The sequence below is a fragment of the Madurella fahalii genome, assembly GCF_045866475.1.
Source record: "Madurella fahalii IFM 68171 DNA, scaffold_1, whole genome shotgun sequence".
NCBI classification, from domain to species: Eukaryota; Fungi; Ascomycota; class Sordariomycetes; order Sordariales; genus Madurella; species Madurella fahalii.
The window spans coordinates 4,565,470-4,583,607 of record NW_027263971.1 but is presented as its reverse complement, the minus strand read 5'-3'; the positions used below and the strand labels follow the sequence as shown (position 1 = coordinate 4,583,607).

At 55.8% G+C, this 18,138-nt stretch overlaps 4 protein-coding genes across 4 annotated transcripts; 3 read left to right on the top strand and 1 right to left on the bottom strand.

The window, feature by feature from the left end:
• Window positions 1–2,897: 2,897 nt before the first annotated feature.
• On the top strand, window positions 2,898–4,947 carry MFIFM68171_01409 (Cation diffusion facilitator 10; the record flags this gene model as incomplete). Its single annotated transcript, XM_071056831.1, has 8 exons — window positions 2,898–3,238; window positions 3,310–3,996; window positions 4,048–4,146; window positions 4,217–4,236; window positions 4,306–4,344; window positions 4,403–4,549; window positions 4,615–4,756; window positions 4,836–4,947. The coding sequence occupies 8 exons, from the start codon at window positions 2,898–2,900 to the stop codon at window positions 4,945–4,947; spliced, it is 1,587 nt and encodes a 528-aa protein (XP_070912932.1).
• A 302-nt stretch (window positions 4,948–5,249) lies between these two features.
• Window positions 5,250–11,409, bottom strand: STT4 (Phosphatidylinositol 4-kinase stt4; the record flags this gene model as incomplete). Its single annotated transcript, XM_071056830.1, has 6 exons — window positions 5,250–6,449; window positions 6,507–6,794; window positions 6,865–7,071; window positions 7,158–9,491; window positions 9,555–11,147; window positions 11,218–11,409. The coding sequence occupies 6 exons, from the start codon at window positions 11,407–11,409 to the stop codon at window positions 5,250–5,252; spliced, it is 5,814 nt and encodes a 1,937-aa protein (XP_070912931.1).
• A 562-nt stretch (window positions 11,410–11,971) lies between these two features.
• Window positions 11,972–12,820, top strand: PRE7 (Proteasome subunit beta type-6; the record flags this gene model as incomplete). Its single annotated transcript, XM_071056829.1, has 2 exons — window positions 11,972–12,081; window positions 12,133–12,820. 2 exons carry the CDS (start codon window positions 11,972–11,974, stop codon window positions 12,818–12,820), a joined length of 798 nt encoding a protein of 265 aa, XP_070912930.1.
• A 2,516-nt stretch (window positions 12,821–15,336) lies between these two features.
• Window positions 15,337–17,483, top strand: MFIFM68171_01406 (YTH domain-containing protein; the record flags this gene model as incomplete). The annotated part of the gene is made up of 4 exons (XM_071056828.1): window positions 15,337–16,066; window positions 16,121–16,180; window positions 16,235–16,770; window positions 16,839–17,483. 4 exons carry the CDS (start codon window positions 15,337–15,339, stop codon window positions 17,481–17,483), a joined length of 1,971 nt encoding a protein of 656 aa, XP_070912929.1.
• Between the last annotated feature and the right edge of the window lie 655 nt (window positions 17,484–18,138).

Here is an 18,138-nt window from a genome sequence, read left to right as displayed (position 1 = left end):
GTACGGCGCCACCGCAACGAGACATGCATGCCTCTCGAGGAATGTGTCGGCGTGCCGTAGGCCCCGCTGCTCCATTTGTCTGTGATTCTGCGAGGTGCGGCGAAGGGGGTAAAAAAAAAAAGAGAAATAAAATAAAATAAAAAAACGAGGTCTTACAGTATGCGAACCAGACACACGCCCAGCCGCCGACCTAAGCGGCGCACTGGATCTCCAACTCAGGGATCGCCGGGAGCATGCGGGCCCCCTTGGACGACGCGTGCAGTTGCTGTTCTGCATGCCTGGCAGGACTCCAAACCGCAGCAATGTTCCGCATGCGAGCTCATACTGTACTGTACCTGTCTGAGGACATTAGCAGCAAGTTTCACAGAAGCCAGCCGAGCTCTGCGCAAGGATCTCGTTTCTCGAGGAGCCGATCCTTCAATGTTTTAATAAACGGCGCTTTCATCGGGCGTGCTACCAACGACGGCCAGAAGTGGCCCCACGTTCCTCTGCTGAGGGCCGCGGGCCCAGATCGGGAAGATTCCCAGGCTTGTCTGCTGATCCCACCCCACTACCAGGACAAGACGCGGCCTCTTTCCCAGTCTGGCTACACAGTGTTTAGTTTCTTTCGTACAATACCGCAACCCGGTTCAGCCAAGCAAGGGTTGGGATCTTGGAGAGTAGTTATTCGTATTTGCTGAATGTTGCCAGCAGAGTATCCCAACCACCAAACCTTGGGTCTGGCCATTGCCTTGCTTTGCCGCTCGTCATCCTTGGCTCCTGCTTCACAAGGTCGCGTTCTGTGTCGGAAACCTGACTTGAAGGAGGAACAGAACAAGCCGTGCCGCCTGCATGCTAGACAATCCATTGTCACCCCATTGCGCGGTGACATGGGTGTGGTCGGCTTTTTTATGATCTGTATTTTACCGCCCATGATAGAAGTCGGAAGAACCACGCTTCGGATGGCTTCGAGGGCTTGCGTTCTGCACTGCAGATTGCGGATTTGGATGCTCTCGGGCACAGTACGTAGGACGGGGCCTGCACACGGCCGCCGGCGGTAAGGCGTTGATCGTCTCTTTTGGAAGAGATGACGTGTACGACAAGATGTTTAGGAGGCACGCCATCACAAGTTGAAATGTTGTATGTATGTACCATGCAGAGCAACAGAGTCGATAGCGTAGACTTGGACGGCGCAGAGCATTAGCGTGGAAGCAAGCTGCCTTGACGCCGTCCGGGCCGTCCAAAGCGCTGGTGCTTTACTGCAGCATACGTAAATGGGGCATTATTCTGCGGTAGACCTGAGCTATTTCGATTCTGCTACCTAGTCAGCAATTCAGCAAGCCACATCGGCTCCGGCTTAGGTGGCCGCTCGGATAAGACCGAGTCCGATCGATGGCGTTAAAGCCTGTCTCATAGCAGTCTAGAGAAATCCGTACATGATGATTAGTCGAGCCTCCACTAAATAGGCGTTCGGTGTTGGCAGCTACATAGTAGAACGAGCCATTGGGAGCTCTTCCTCGGTGATGCACTACGTACTGGAGCGCTGCGTATGGATGGTGTTGACAGTTATGTTTTGAGCTGATTGGGTCCGGACCTCGCGTCGGGGGTTTTGCACTCGTCGCACGCCGAGCCCTGTCAGGAAAGGTCGACATCACACAGCCACGATCACGACCCGAGACCGACCTGACAGCGGATCTTTAAGCTCAGAGGCCAACTGGTCAGGGTGCACTCCTTCGGTGCTGAGCGACGCCCATATTACGAAAGCCAGTAGGGCAAACTTTGCGAAATCTCGTCCTTGCTTCCAACACGGGTAGGTCAAGATGCAAGGGTTACAGGGCTGTAATCAAGGTAACTGCCCCTGACTCTACTCGCAGTAGGCTTACCGCAGTACGGAGTACGGAGCAATGTAGTGTAACCCGGGTAGTAGCATCATCAGGAGAGGGGACGCCGGTGATCTCGAAGGTCGAGTTTCATACTTCGCCAATCCGTCGACGAGGTTGGCACGCCAATTACGGTACCCTGGGTACCTAGCCAAGCGCATCCCCGGACGTGTAGGGCGCCCGCCCCCCCATTCCCGCTATGGATGACATCAATCCGCAGGCTTCGGCGCGGCAGCCCATCTGTCTCTTGGAGCGGATCGGCTGAGGAATGCTTGATGAGATCCCGGTCCAGCCCGCTCTCGGACTTGCCTACCGCACGTGCCAATCGGGCTGTTTTTCATTTAATTATTTTGCGCTCCTGGCTTGAAGCTCAGGCCGCCGAGGGGTGCTTCCGCCTTCATCTCTTGATCTTTCTAGACCCGGCATCCGGCCTACCCCTGCGGCCGACAGCGGAAACATGGCAAAAAGGAAAAAAATCGGCAGTGCTGTTTCAACGTTTCCACGCTCTGCTGTTTCAACCACCAAGAAGGGCGCTGTACAGTACCATGCCGTAAGGGGTGCCGCGTTGCAGGTAGCAGGCAAAGCCTTGGAGAGTGTCAAAGCGGAGCTCTGCGGGTTCGCCACCCTGGCTGAGAACCTCAAAAGAGGTCGCAAAGAGAGAGCAATGCCGTGGAAACAGGGGCTGCGCTATGTCGCACCTTTGACCTACCGCTGACTCGACTAAACCAACGGTAGCAATCGCTGCTGGACCCGGTGCCGATATAAAATCGAACAAGGCGGGTGAAGAGGTCGACTTGTAATCATCATACCCGCCGCCGCCGTCGCTTTTTTGAGAGACTCAAGTAACGGGTCAGCTGTCTGAAAGTGAGCTGTTGTGTGCGGTAGGTCGGCATCTAAGTGCTACCTCGTTGTCGGGGCGCCATTGACGATTGCGTCGGCACTCATCTTGACGCGACCGGACCATCAGAGTAGAATTCCCCTTGCCTGTCACTTATCTCGCAATTCCAGCCGCGGAGCGAAGGGTTTTTCGAAAACACCATGAGTTCCCCAACCACGCCGCGCACCACGGTTCCGCGCGGCTCGTTCCTCCTCCTCCAGGATGAGCCGCCGCTCACACCCAAGGGCCACGGTGCGCTGGCGTCGCTCATCCGACACCACCCTGCCGCCGCGCTTGCCAACCCATTTGGGCGTGAAGGGGAGGACGGTATCGGCGAAGGGCCCGAGGATGAGTCTACACGCCGCGAAGAGCGCCGCATGAGCGCCATCCTCAACAGCTCCCACATGCGTAGCATGCGCCTGATCGGAAACAGCAACCCCCGTTACCGCTGGGAGCGCTACTGGAAAAGCGAGGCCGAGCTAGCCGCGATGCCCAAGCACATGTCAGTCCAGCAATCCACTACCCCCTATTCTGCCTATGCCGGCATACTTATCATCATCGGCCCCTATGCAGCCGCGCGTACCACGAGCGTGTCAACTACCTGGTTCAGCAGTATCTGTACATTGACAGACTTCTGGACTCGTCTCTGCCCCACGATCTGCTCAATGAGTACAATGACATGCCTGTCTCGGCCTTTCGCGGCGTCGAGGTTCCCTCAACTATCGCTGAGGGGTCGGCATTAACACGAGAACCATCGCGCAAGGTCAAGCGGACGCCCAAAGACATCTACTGTCCCACCGAGACCACCCCCTTGTTCTCGGCTCGTTGCGCTGTTGACGATGGCGACGGTGACGACGACGACAACGACCTTGAGAACGGCCATCCGAAACCTGAGATCCCCTGGCTTGAAGATGACCACGTTGACAGTGACGCGCCCATTGTCACACTCGCCATCTACGTTAATTTTGTCGCAAACGCGGTTCTGCTTGCCGGCAAGATTGCTGTCGTCGTCTCGGTCCCCTCCATCTCAGTGCTTGCCAGCCTGGTTGACGCGCTGCTTGATTTCCTCTCCACTGTCATCGTCTGGATCACCACCTGGCTCATCCGCAAACAGGACCACTACCGCTATCCCGTCGGCAGGCGGCGCCTCGAGCCGCTGGGCGTGCTGGTTTTTTCTGTTATCATGATCACCTCCTTTGTCCAAGTCGCCCTTGAGGCTATCCAGCGGCTTGCCTCGCCCAATCACGATATCATCCAGCTGTGCGTGATCCCATTACCTTGTCCCTCGGCGCATGCTGACGGTATCAATAGCGGAGTGCCTGCCATCGCCATCATGCTCGGCACCATTGTCATAAAGGGCATGTGCTGGCTGTGGTGCCGGCTGGTTAACAACTCTAGTGTGCAGGCTCTGTAAGTTTGTTGTATTACATCCCACTCGTTTGCCTGGGCTCGAAGGATGACTGACTGTCCGGGCTTACAGTGCTGCCGATGCAAGTACGGGTAAGCAAAACCGATTTGAGTTAGCCCGCGGCCCTGGAAGCATGCCTGTCGTTTGACACAGCTGTCCAGATGTCATATTCAACGCTGGGTCCATAGCTTTCCCTATCAGTTAGTGCCCAAGGTCACCTCCCACTCTGCCCGTCCACTCACACTGGATATCATATAGTCGGTTTCTACGCCAGGATCTGGTGGCTCGACGCCCTCGGTGGTCTCCTCCTCTCCATCATCGTCATTATCAATTGGTCGCAAACGTCATTCGAACACATCAGGCATCTCTCCGGCTTCTCAGCCACAGCCGACCAACGAAACATTCGTAAGCTTTACCCAGAGGCGCCTCCTCCTCTCTTCCCGAAACCGCTTGCTCACTTCCGACTCAAGTACTTTACCTGACCATGCGATTCGCCAAAACCATCCGGCAAATCCAAGGCCTTCAAGCCTACCATGGAGGCGACAAGCTGATTGTGGAGGTGGACATTGTCCTTGATGCCAGCACCCCCCTTAAGGACAGCCATGACTTGGCGTGAGTTATCACTTCGTCCTCCCTCCCGCTTGCCCTATCCCAATCGACATACTGATCCACTGGGGTAAAATAACAACAGCGAAAGCTTGCAATACGTTATTGAATCGGTCCCCATTGTCGACAGAGCCTTCGTACATGTGGACTACGCTACGTATAACCTGCCCACTCATCTAGCCCAGCAGACGAGCTAGTCTTCAGTCCTTTGATGTGGACACAACACGACGGACGGAAGCAGATCTGTCCTGCCAGGGTCTGAGCCTGGCTCCCTCCGCGCTGGTGCGGGCGATTCTCAAGTCTTGTGTGGCCTCAGCTGCCATTAGACCGGGACATATCAGTAGAAATCAAGCGATTATATGTACATTCTATCATTCTATTACAACTGTTCTATGCGTCTGTGTTGTTGCACAGCGAGCCCGGTCGTGCCCATTGCTTAGGTGTATGTATTTCAGGCTGTCATAACAACAGCTCCAGTCAAGCATGAATGCAAACAATATTAATACGGAATCCCGTTGGTCAACAGCTGGAACTGGTCATATATCCCAGTCGATAAGCTTCCATAGCTGCTCTTGATTAATCCCCTCATGAACTCGGCCGCCTCGCGCTCGCTCTTCTCCAAGACAAACCGCTCCTTGAAGTGCTTGATGGTCTCCGGCTTGAAGCACGGCAGGCCGCTGCCCATCATGAGCAGGACAATCTGCGAGAGCTTCTCGGTGTACGGCCGTGAGGCCAGGAACGCCTTGATACAGAGCTCCTCAAACCACTTGAATGCTTGGTGCTCTGGGCTGCCGCCCATCACAGCAAGCATCTCCGACGTGAGCTTGAACGGCGCGCGCTCAAACTTGATGCCGCCGGGGGCAATGTCGAAGCAGAAGCCAAAATCGATGTGGATGATGTGCCCAGCCTCGTCGATCATGATGTTGCCATTGTGTCGGTCCTTGAATTGGAGGAGAAAAGAGATTACCGAGTAGGCAGCCATGCTCTTGACGAAATTGTTTCGCGCCTGCTGGAAGCGGAGCGAATCCTCGTTGCCGTACTTTGAGACAAAGTAGTCGTACAACCCATTGACAGCCTCACGCCCAAGCATGTCCCGGGAGATGGAGTTAGGGAGGACGTCAATGACACCGCAGCCGGGTGCAGTCGCGGTGACGCGATAAGGGAACACAAAGACGTCTAGCCCGACGCTGTGGAATATCCCGCGGAAAGCGGCGATCATCTGCAGAGCCAGCACATCCTGGCGGCAGTCATCGCCCACCTTGAAGATAGCCGACTGCCACACCTCAATCGTGTTTGCCTGTGCCGCGCTCTTGTTGTTGTCATTGCTGCCTTCCTCGAGCATTTCCTCGGCCTCCTCCACTCCGGTTTTATTCTTCTTGATACGGAAGGTCGCCATGAACGGGGCCTTAGCATGACTCTGCAGCGGCTTGCCCGACTTTCGGTCGATGCCGATGACCACACCGTCCGGGTTGCTAGGCAGATAGACACCGACCTCGACTTTGATGTTTCGCAGTTCTTCCTCAATCTTTTGCTTTTTCTCGGGCTTTGACCGCTTGATGAGCGGCTTAAGCTTTCCCGAAATGCTTGTGACTTCGTCAAAGAACGCAAACTCGCGTTTGTAGAACTCACGGTCAGCTTCAGAAAATCCGTCTACCATGTGGCCCATAACCTTGTCGAGGGTTGGTTTGATGGCATCGGGCTAGGTAGGTAGTGTTAGTGCTGGAGACGTAGTTTATTTAGGGCTGGGCGTTCTTACGATTTGAGAATCGTCGTCCTTGTAAGCATTTGCTTTCATATTCCAGATGATCTGATGGGCGAAGAGCTGCGAGAACTGAGCCGTCTCCAGAATGTAGCGCTCGACGTAGCCTAAGGCATCATATCGGAGAGTCTGGACGATTTGCGGGACGTAAAAGAATGTCACGTCGACCGAATGCGTCTCCAGCGCCCTCATGGCGTACTGGATCAGGAAAGGGTGGTTTCGGTATGCCGGTAGGAAGAGAGTCACCGCACTTATGGGGTTGACTGGAGCCCAGAAGAGTAGGTACTAGATTCATGTAGTCAGTCGGAAGTGCAAAATAAACCATAATAGGAACGTATGGCTTGTCCTGACTTACCTTGAGCTGAAAGCTAACATCGTCGGGCAAGGCACCGTCAACGAGGACGGGGATCGCCTCAGGTTCCATAGCGGCCTTGGCAGGGAAGTTCAACAGCAGCCAACGCACTTCCTTATGGACCGACGGGTATGGGAACCTGCTTGCTAAATGCACCGCCAGAGAAGGATTTTCTACCCAAGCTGTCCGGATGAGCGGCTGAATCGCCGCCTATCGATGTAACGTGTGAGTCGACTGGTACCAGCAGCAAAAATCCCCCAGAACATGAGGGGCGGGCCGGGATCGTTTGTACTTACCTCAAACAGGCTCTCCTTGCTGGGGTGACGGAACGTCGACCGCGGTCCAACAGATTCGATTGGACGAACCCAGACGTGCAGCCGCGATTGCTCACTTTCTAAGAGAACGGAAAGCAACTTCTCTTTTGAAGCGAGGGACTTGATCGAGTCGCCGACGGATTGCGCACCAATATCAGCCGTGTCACTCAAGGCTCGCTGAACGTCTTCCATCAAACGAATCTCGGTCTTCAGTTGGAGAATGTTGCTTCCAAACGACCAGCGTGCAGGGGCATTAAACCAGCCGAGACCTGCCGACAGGATCAGGTCCTTCAAACGATATTGAGCGATGGCTCCCATGGTCGTGCTCGTTTTGAGGACCTTCAAGCCAAAAAGCACAACCTGGAACCGAATCTCCCTGGCCATAGGGTGCGGCGTCGAGTTCTTGACCGCCTCCAGTGTCACGTCGAGAAGACGTAGGAACAGTTGATGCGTGTCAGGGCTTCCCAAGCGAGTAGCGTTGTAGTGGCTGCTCAGAAACTGCAAGAGCCGAGTGTGAGGTGCAAGCAAATTGTGAACATGTTGCTTACGCTTTGACAGGGCTGCACTATCGCTTGGGGCAAAGTCCTGCCTCAGGAAGAAGGGGTCCGGGTCCGTAATGGAAGGGCTGAAAAGGCCGAGCCGTTTCTGAACACTGAATTCCCACCGCTGTACAATCTCGGCCAGGATGCGCGATTCCATCCTTGGGTTCTCGTTCATGACACCGAGCCAGAGCGAGATGCCGAGCTTGATTGACTGCTTGGTAAACATTGCAAACGGGATGCTCACGAGATAGTGGACGATGGCGCACTCATCACGCTCACTTCGGCAAAGGAGCGCGGCGGCGCGGCGTAGGATATCCCTCACGTCCACCAGTGATGTAGGCTTCCGATTGAGGATCCGTCGTTCAATGTGAGAGAGCGCCGTTATGGCATCGGCACTCTCACTGTCAGAGGACGGTAGAAACGAGGCCCTGCGGTCCAGGCGCATGAAGCTGAGCCATTCCAAGCTGTGATCAGGGAGCGCTTCCGAATATCGGTACTCCTGCCGCGTCGTGTACTGAGCCATGAAGTCGGACGCAGTATTAATGGAGTAACCCCCCGGCATGTCAAGCGACGAGAGTCTCTGGTCCGTCGATGGGATGGTCGAACCGACCTCGACTGCGAACGACCTGCCGAGGGACATGTGGCCATAAGCGCTCTCATCGTCAAATTCAGACAGGTACGTCTGCAGCAGCCCCTTGACATCAGCGGGAGCAATATTGATGGCAGTTGCCAGCCAACTCTTTGCTTTTTTGTGTAGACTCTCCAGAGTCAGCTGTCTGAACTGGTAGTCGTCTGAGAGTTCGACAACAACGTCCCCCTTGGAGGACGTAAAAGTAGTCCGAGGCTCGTAGCGATCCGTTTCTGCTTCCAGACAGCTGGACCACATCAGCGAGAGGAGCTCAAGCAGCGCAAAGAGTGATGACCGCTGGCAGAGAGCCGACGGGACCGACTGTATCAGTCGGTCTGCGCAGACAAACGCGGCCTGCTGTACTCGCTCTATACGATGACAACAGCTGCAGAATATCTTGGCTAGTTGGGTCGCCGCGTACTGCGCGGAGAACGTGGGGTTGGTGACATGGATGATCTTATGCAAATACCGGTCCATAACGGCGTTCATGATGCCATCCATGACGCGGCCTACATCTCCTCGCCGCGTACTGGGCTCAAGGAAGTACGACAGCGCCTTGGTGCAGTCGCCGGCATCGGCACGCAGACTCTCGACAAGGTAGGCTGCATGGAGGAAGATGGTTTTGCGATAACTGAGGCCCCTGATTTCGCTGCTCCGAGCCGGTACCAATTCTACAAGGAGCTTCTTCTGTCGTGACTCCCGGTCGGAACTCTCGCCTCTGCGAAGTATGGGGTTGAGGTCGATATCGCTTTCATCCTGTTCGCCGCGTTTCTCCGATACCAGCGGTGGAGAGTGTATGGCCAAAATGCGCAGGTGCTTGATGTTCTGCTTCCCTCGCTCAGTCGCCGGGCTAAAGCCGTGCACGACGATGTTGAACCACGCATCACGAAGCATTGAGCGGGTGTCATCATCCGAATCGTCGTCGAAGGCCAGCTGGTTGGCAGACATTAAGATGGCAAGGGGTGGAAGTAGCTGGGCAATTTCACGCGCAGCCAGCTCTACATCTGATTCCTTAGCGTGGTGGCTCTGCTGAGGGTGTGCATCGCCCTGCGAGATAATGCCGTCCAGCAAGTGTTCCAGGTACATATCGAACAGGGGCGAATCTCGCTGTACGTTGGCAGAGATGTAATTCCGTGCCTTCATGATCTGAGCTAATGTTAGCACGTTCCATGCGCCCGAACGAGCCCCTTTTTTGTCTTGAAAACCTACCGCTTGCAATATGCCGTGATTGTTTTCCAGCACCGCGTCATGTGCAACAACGGCATACCTCTTGAGCAAGTAACGGAATTCCGACTGACCACCGCTGAGGGCCAGGGTAGCGGCACCGGTGATGATACGGGCGTCAATGGGGCTGCTGAGCTTGACAATTTTCTGGGCAAGCATTGACTGGGCGAGACCCGTGATCTTCTCGTCCCTGCAGGCGCTCGCAATCTCGCAGACGGCTTGCACCACGTTCCCCTGGACAATCAATGATTCTTCCTCACCGAATACCTGCAACGAGATGGAACTACCGGTCGAATGCCTGCCGGCGTACACGTGCGAGGCGTCCTGTGTGTCGCCGTTCGTGCCGTTGGTGAACGGCTGGTCGTTTGCGGGACTCAAAACGTTGCCAAGCGTGTACAGCGTAGTGATGACAGCATCCTTAGAGAGCATTCGCAACACAAAGGCGAGAGACTTTGACGCCACGGCGATTACCTGGCTCTGGGCGCCGCTCTGGACTATGAAACGGGGGAGAAGACGGCTGACGTTGATTGCATATGAAGGAGACACCCTGCAGAGCAATGCCATGGACTTAAGGACCGCAGATGCGAGCTCTTTGTCGGCCATGCCTGGGGCATCACCAAGTGCATCCTCGAGCCAGGCCATGAGAACCTCGCAGTCGGCAGCATCTTCATTCAACGTGCAGGCATTGACATAGCTGATCAAGGCGCAGGCCTTGACGGAGGATGCGAGCTTCTGCTTGGCCGGCGAGAGACTGTCAAAGTCGGCGCTCGACTCTAGGTAGTTCATCTGGTCAATAGCGATAGCGGCGTAGAGCTCGACAGAGCGAAAGTCCGCCTCTGCGCTACGGGCAGTCAAGGGCCGGCGCATGCCGTTGCCGGACATGATAATGTCGAGCACATGCGAGTCTCGTAGAGCGTCTTCTTCGGCGACCAAGAGCGATGTCGCAGCCACAAGCAACCTCATGAAGCTTCGCTGCAAAAGCATAGCTCCTAAAGGGCGGCCGACATCATCGTAGTGACGCACCCACCGTTTCCATTCTCTCAGATGACGGTCATAGGAATGCGAATTGCGAATTGTCGAGAAGGCTGCCTCGACGGCAACCAGAAACGGCTGCGAGAGCAGATCCCTCACGCGTGTCACAAGGCCGAGGCGACCACCCGCCTTCCAAAAACCCGCCTGAGCACAGACAGCATTCAAAAAGCCTAACAGAGCAACAGTGATGTTGGCGGTCCGGGCGGCATACTCAATAGCGGCGGGATCATCGTCGTCAGCGCGGGAGACACTTTCGGTGGCGTGGGTACAGGCATTGATGAAGGCTGAAATGTTGTCGGATATGGTCTGTTGCACATCTGCATGATGAGCCCCCAAAGAGAGCAAAGCACCAGTGACGTGGTAGCTCAATGACTCGGTCGGGGACGGCTCGATCTTGCGGAAGAAGGGCGAAGGAGCGAATGCCTGGATGTGAGAGTCCATGAGGTAGGGTACGAGGTGACGCGCGAGCTTCTGGGCGCTCTGAGCGGACCGCAAGGCGGGTGCTGCTTTGCAAAGAGCGAGGAGGACTTCGTATTCGCGGATAGTCTATACACAAAGACCAAAGTCAGCAAACTATGCTTAGCACTGGTGCTAGGGTTATATCAGGTCTCGCTACCATGGGAACTCGGCCAACCTCAGGCCGAGAAAGCGACGCAGCATTGCCATTAACGGCAGAGAAGGGCCCGGTACGGCTTGGGGCGGCTCTGCACAGTTTATCAAGATCCGACTTGTCGAATGAGGTTGTCGAGTTTGTTGCAGCGAGAGCAGCAAGCCGCTGGAGGGCTTGTCCCCGGATATCGCTGGCCATGGCGTTGTCGATGGCCACTAGGCTCAGGTCGACATTCAAGGACTACGTAAGGCGGCCTCTTGTGCCGATGGCCCTGGACAGCCCGCAGAGCGACTCAAAGGGAAATCAGTGTCGTTCTCCAGGACCGGATGCCAATGTCTGGAAAGGCAGCAAGCACGGCGTCGCAAGGCGATGGGCAAAGGAGTGCCAAAAACGTGGACGAGGACCTTGTTGGTTGCAGTTGCGGGCCCAATTATGGACCATTTTTTGATTAACGAATTAAAGCGGCGTGCTCAGGAACCCCTAGTGCTGAGTCATCAAATACATCAACGTACTGCCCAACTCAATGGTCTGAGCTTCTCCGTTAGCTATCAGCCTCAACCCACCTCAGCAATTCGTCCAGGCTGCAGGGCTGACGCGCACAGCAGCCATAGGTCCCCACCTTTCAACCTCCCATCACCACTGCTTTTCCGGCCTGGGACGTGCCCAAGCCCAGCGATTCTCCGAAACTGCATCAAACCCTCAGGATTTCGTTTCCAACTGAAGGGACACATAGGTGCTTCTGACTGGGGAAAGAATTATCATGGCTGCCATGTTTAGCCAGAACCCGCTCATGAACGGGCCCAACTACTCGTTCAACGATGCACCCAGAACCAGTGCGCCTGAGGGCGCTCGGGAACATCGCTTCGATCCGTATGTCTCTCCTCCGTCGTCAGGACGTAAGTAGCTAACAGGCGATTCTAGGTACACCGACAATGGCGGTTCGACCCTTGCTATTGCCGGCGCTGACTTCACCATCATGGCCGGCGACACACGTCTCACATCGGGCTACAGCATCAACTCGCGGCACCATCCCAAGCTGTTTAAGATTGGGGGCACAACGGCGGACCAAAGCGATGCGACTATCGTTCTTTCGGTAGTGGGCTTTGCCGCCGACGGGGAGGCTCTCAAAGAACGGCTCGACGCCATCTGCAAGATGTACCGTTATCGCCACGGCAAGCCCATGAGCGTCAAGGCGTGCGCACAGCGACTGTCGACCATTCTATATCAGAAGCGTTTCTTCCCGTACTACGCATACGCCATCTTGGGCGGCCTGGATGAAGAGGGCAAGGGTGCTGTGTACTCGTACGATCCCGTCGGCAGTTATGAGCGGGAACAGTGCAGGGCCGGCGGCGCGGCTGCTAGCCTGATCATGCCGTTCTTGGACAACCAGGTCAACTTCAAGAATCAATATGTTCCAAACAGTGGCGAGGGCCACGCTCTTCAAGAACGCGAACGGCGGCCTTTGTCGCGGACCGAGGTCGAGGTTTTGGTCAAGGACGCCTTTGACGGAGCGGTGGAGCGGCATATCGAGGTGGGCGACGGTCTGCAGATGATGGTCATCACCAAGGACGGAATTGAGGAGATCGTGATGCCACTGAAGAAGGACTAGACGGCCGGCTAATAAGCAGCTATTTGTCCTGTACAGTAGGCACTGCTTCTCGGGTTTGGATGGCGGGCAGTCAGTCACCAGTTCCGACAGAAGCAGCGGCATAATCGACCAGTGTTTTAGGCAGCAAGCCATCGATTTTGCGGCTTTCCAGGAACGAACAGTGTGGCGGGAGACGTACTTGACTTGCCAAGCCACAAACGAATGTAGTTCTCGGCGGTATGCTAGGTTTGTCAACGTTCATCCTATCTTGCCTCTCACATCGATCCCTACTCGGAGCTTCCAAAATATTCCCCCCACCCCTCATACGAGTTGCATTGGGGATTGTATCTTCATAACGGTGCTCTATTGACGGCACTTGCCTATCAGCATAATGCGTGCATCTCGATAACCTGTATCAACGCGGTAACTAGCCTGAATGTTGTGCCGATCCACACTAGGAGCCAAGCGTCCAATCCATCAGTGATTGCACAGAACAGTTGGGAGGTGCGACTAAGGTTAGGCTCGTGTGCCCTCGCTCGTTCCTACGAAGGGTGATGTTAGCTTCGCTCTATGACGTAACCTAGACCCACAAACAGAAAATCCACCTCGCTTCCTCCGAATCAGAACGAGCGAACGACCAGGGCGATCTTGCAGGTTTGGGCCTGTTTCCGAGACGGGCACTGCGCATATCGGCAGCAACCGAGCCAGACATCCATAGCCAAAACAGGTTGTTCAGTATCACCGCTGCCGTCACCGCACGGCTCTCGGGAACCTTTCCCCCTCGCTGGCCGAGAGACTCGACGATGGCGCCCCGAAACCGATCAGGATTATTCGCAACCCGATGCTCAATCAATAGACTGATGGAGTAATATGCAAATCCAAGGGCCAAGAACCCTGTCAACGATATCTTGCTGTACTAGCCCAAACCTTGAAGGCAACCCCAATCCCGGGTTGTGCATTGTCCGCAATCCCACAATACGATGGCTAGCTAGCTACCTAAAGCTTACAGCATACATGAGAAGAACGGAGCGGCCGATTCCAGTCGTGAGGGTCAGGGGTCCGGAACTTGCAAGCAGTCTTGCTCGTCAGGTAGTGTGGCAAAACAGGCCTTGAATGCCCATCTTTTGCCCGTTACGGTGCTCTAGCCTCGCCCCCCACCGGACCATCCCCTCCATCGACGAGACGTTGGATGTTCACGCGTGGCGCGGCACCATCTACCTTTAGGTCGCTACCTGTAGGGTCAATGGATTCTCTGGTGTTGGCATCCCGGTGTTAACCTGCATCCGCTGTCGGATCCTTAGGGCTTGCCCGATACACTCCCTTTCCGTATCCGCTCGGCAGCTTTTGCCCAGACAGACACCCCTTCCGGACACTCCATAATGTAGTCGCCTCTATTTTTGAGTTCGCCTTCCTCACTTTCTTTTTTCTCTGCGCACGCCGCGGAGACGGGCTGCCAAAATAAAGGGGTGGTTTCCCGCACATCCTTCCGGTGTCCAACCAATCCAGCGCGGTGACGACAAGCCATTGGAGACTGCAAGCCGCCCCCCGGACCGAGTCTCCTTGCCAGAAAGCGGTTCTAGACGCACATAATACCACACGACTCCTGGCCGACCTCTCGTCGAAAGCTGACCCACCATCGCCTCCTCTCGCAAAGCACAGGGACTGAGTCCTACCACGAGTTTTGCCACCCACCGTAAGTGCAGATCCGTGGCATTATCCATTCGTTCCTCGCTCGGGGCAGCCAACTCTTGTGTGATACCGTGAACGGAACCCGAACCGCAAGGCGGTTGAAGATAGGGCGCCGCACCTAAAGGGAGTGGTCATCGCCGCTATGCTATCTTGTAGCACTGACAATACGACGCCCGCACATCACAAATACTAAGCCAGCGCGTATAAGCCAAAAACTGTCTGGCCAGGTGTTACCGTGTGGTATAGGACCTCCAGAGTTCTGCCCAGTAGCTTTCCTTTTCCGATATCGCCACTGCTTGGGTTCCGACTGCTGTTCGCTCGCCCCGTTCCCTCGGTCGAAACTTTCTTCCGCATAACGCCGCCCCTTCCACTGAGAAACGGCCTGCCAGTGCTGGCCCGGGGTGACACATGCCGAAGCATGCTACCCGCCCCCGCCAGCTATCCTATTCGAGCCGTGGCGAAGAGCTGCCGCGTGGGTGTCTCGCCCTCCTCCCAGCGTCTCTCTCCATGGAAACCAGTTCTTCTTTGATCTCCGATCTTTTTTCTCGTTCCTGCCGCCGATTCATCCCACAAGACGTCCAGCTAGGACAGCGCATCAAGGACCGACCAAGCTGACGAACCCTTGCACTCAGTTCGTTGGGCTTCTGGCCTTTGCATTGGACGTACAGGCACACGAACTGTCATTTACCAAGGAGACCCAAGGTAACCAGTAAAGCCTTCACGGGCTTGGGTATACTGGACGTGCTCCTGCGTTCCCAAACCCGCCGACCGAGGAGTTGCTGCGCTAGGACTCGCTTGAGAAGTGGGAACTGTGTCGTGGGCTGAATTGCGCAGCCATCGGCGCACCCATGGGGGACACACCACTCCAGTTTAGTGCTCCAGCAGAGTCCCGTCCACAGGACGCCATTGTTGGACCGCCTCCAGCGTCCGCACCTGCTGGCGCAGGTCACTTCACCCCTGACTATCCGCACGCATTCCCACCAGCACATCTCCGGCAGCAGCACGAGCAACCTGCGGGGCCCCAGCATGCTTTTGTCTCCCAACTAGATATGACACACCAGCAGAGAACGGGGCCGTTCGACATGAACGCCATGGCAAGCGCGCTGCCGCAGCAGCCCTACCGAGCCCAGCCCTATGGCCAGAACCCGCAAAGGTACAACATGACCACAATGCCATCCCCCGGAACTGCGACTCAGATTCCTGTTACTCAGTTTGGAACACCAAATACCATGGGCCCTCTCCTGAGCCAGCAGTATTACGTTCCGCAGCACCCGCATATGGCACAGTTCTACCCTGCCCCGTTATCCCCCCCACCGCCTACTGCGATACCTTCGAGGCCCGATTTGAGTTATTACCCGAGCTCGGTCGTCGTGAACCAATCGCCCCATCCAGGGCCACATTACTACTACACACCAGCAGCCCCCTTCCCCGGACAGCCACCTCATTTACACGGACAGGTTGCGCTCGGGCAATATGGGCCGCCGAACCCTCAACAACATCCTAGCTCGAGACCCCAGCAGCCGCAACCGGGTAACCAAGATGTGAACGCGGCCGTGTCTCCCGGACAGCAGGGGAGTGGTCAGCATTTCTATCCCATGGTCCTCGAAGAGCAGCGTACTGATTACCTTGCAGTGTCGCCCGAGAATCGTCAAAATATCGTCCGTGGGCCCCCCAGGAAGCCACGGCAAAGCGGTGAGTCCGACGCCAACAAGCCGACCTCCCCAGAATTAAGCTAATAGCGGGTAGGCCATGCTATATGGATTGGGAACCTCCCTCCCCAGACGGATCTGATGGACCTGGTTCACCATGTTTGCAAGGAAGCAGAGGGGCTAGAGTCTCTGTTTCTCATCTCGAAAAGCAATTGCGCCTTTGCCAACTTCAAAGATGATCAGTCCTGCTCGGCAGCCCAGCGGAAACTGCACGACTCGAAGTTTATGACAGTTCGGTTGGTAAGCCGGCTGCGGAAAAGCACCGTCGAGGGACCGGCGGGTGTGACGGCCCCGACGGGACCAGCGGCATCGGTCCCGCAGGTAGGGGCCACGCCAGATGCATGCGTCACGGGAGGTGAAGAAACTGCCGAGGATGGGGCCGCGGCATCTGCGCCGACGCCGAGCGTCCCAGAAGCGAAAGCGACAAGCACACCGGCAGACGGCGGATCGTTCCAGAAGGATAGATTCTTCATCCTCAAGAGTTTAACTGTCGAGGACCTCGAATTGAGCGTACGGACGAGCCTCTGGGCTACTCAGTCACATAATGAGGAGACTCTGAACTCGGCTTTCAAGGTAAACTATTACTAGCACATTCTAGAATGGATAAGAGGGTCCTGGCTAACATATTTCGTATCCAATAGAGCTCGGATAACGTCTACCTCGTATTCTCGGCAAACAAGTCCGGCGAGTACTTTGGCTACGCGCGTATGGTGTCGCCGATCAACGAGGATCCTGCGGCGGCCATCGAGTTTGCCCCCACCGCACAGCTGGCGACCGACGTCGACCTACCTAAGGCGATACCTACCGAGGCTACAGAATTCGCGCCGAAGGGCCGCATCATCGATGACTCGGCACGGGGCACCATCTTTTGGGAAGCAGAATGTGATGATAAAGGGTCTGATATTGGGCAGGAAGACGAAGGCTCCGGGGGTTCGGTGGGTGGTGACACAGGCAGCATCCGGAGCGGTCACGACAGCGGCATCGGGGAACCCAGCAAGGCCTGGGGCAAACCGTTTCGGCTCGAGTGGCTATCGACGACTCGCCTTCCATTTTATCGGACGAGGGGGCTGAGAAATCCGTGGAATTCCAACAGAGAAGTGAAGATAGCGAGAGACGGGACAGAACTCGAGCCGTCCGTTGGGCGGAGATTGATTGGCCTTTTCAATAGGGCGCAGACCCCGGCGTTGGGAATGGTTCCGGGCCTAGTGCCTCAGGGGGTTCCCGTGGGACTTCGAGTCGCAGTGCCTGTCACAGCCGGCTTCCCTCCGATGCGGTTACAGTGTTGAGACGCAGCGAGGAAGGCGGCGTCAATCAACCGTTCAATCGCCCGGCTTACTGGCTGATCGAGGCAAAGCCAGGCGACGGCTGAGGGCAAGGTTGTAGCGTATAGGCACCGAGATGCCAAATTGGTTAATCCGGCTTTGCCACGCCCTGGCCGTAGCGAACGTTTATCAATTAGACAATTCTCCCTGCGGGCGCTGAATGGAGAACGGACTCTTGGCCCTAAAAGTAGAGGTTTGATTGACGTCATAGGTCGGACCTGGAGCTTATGATGAATTTTGTGCTACTAACAAAATGCCCAGTAGCCCCCATACATTTTTGTTAGTGACATTTCGATATCCCCCATCACCCTTCCCAAATATCTTCCACATGCAGAGGCTCTCCCTGAGCGCCAAACCCGCTGTCTCTGCGGCCGTAGGCTTAGAAGCTAGAATACGTTGGCTGTACAGGTGTTTGTGCGACCTGTGCAATCACCATTGGCCATAGAAGCTTCTAGGGCGGCGATGATGCTTCCAGAACAAAAGATGGCCTCAGTTCGACGGCAGTGGCAACGTCACCCGCCAGGCGCTCAGAAGCATCCGAGCGTTGGTGGATTAGTCCAGAATTCTCGCTGGTCTTCGTTGCAGATTCGCTAGCGTTCTGTCGATGGCCTCCTGAAGG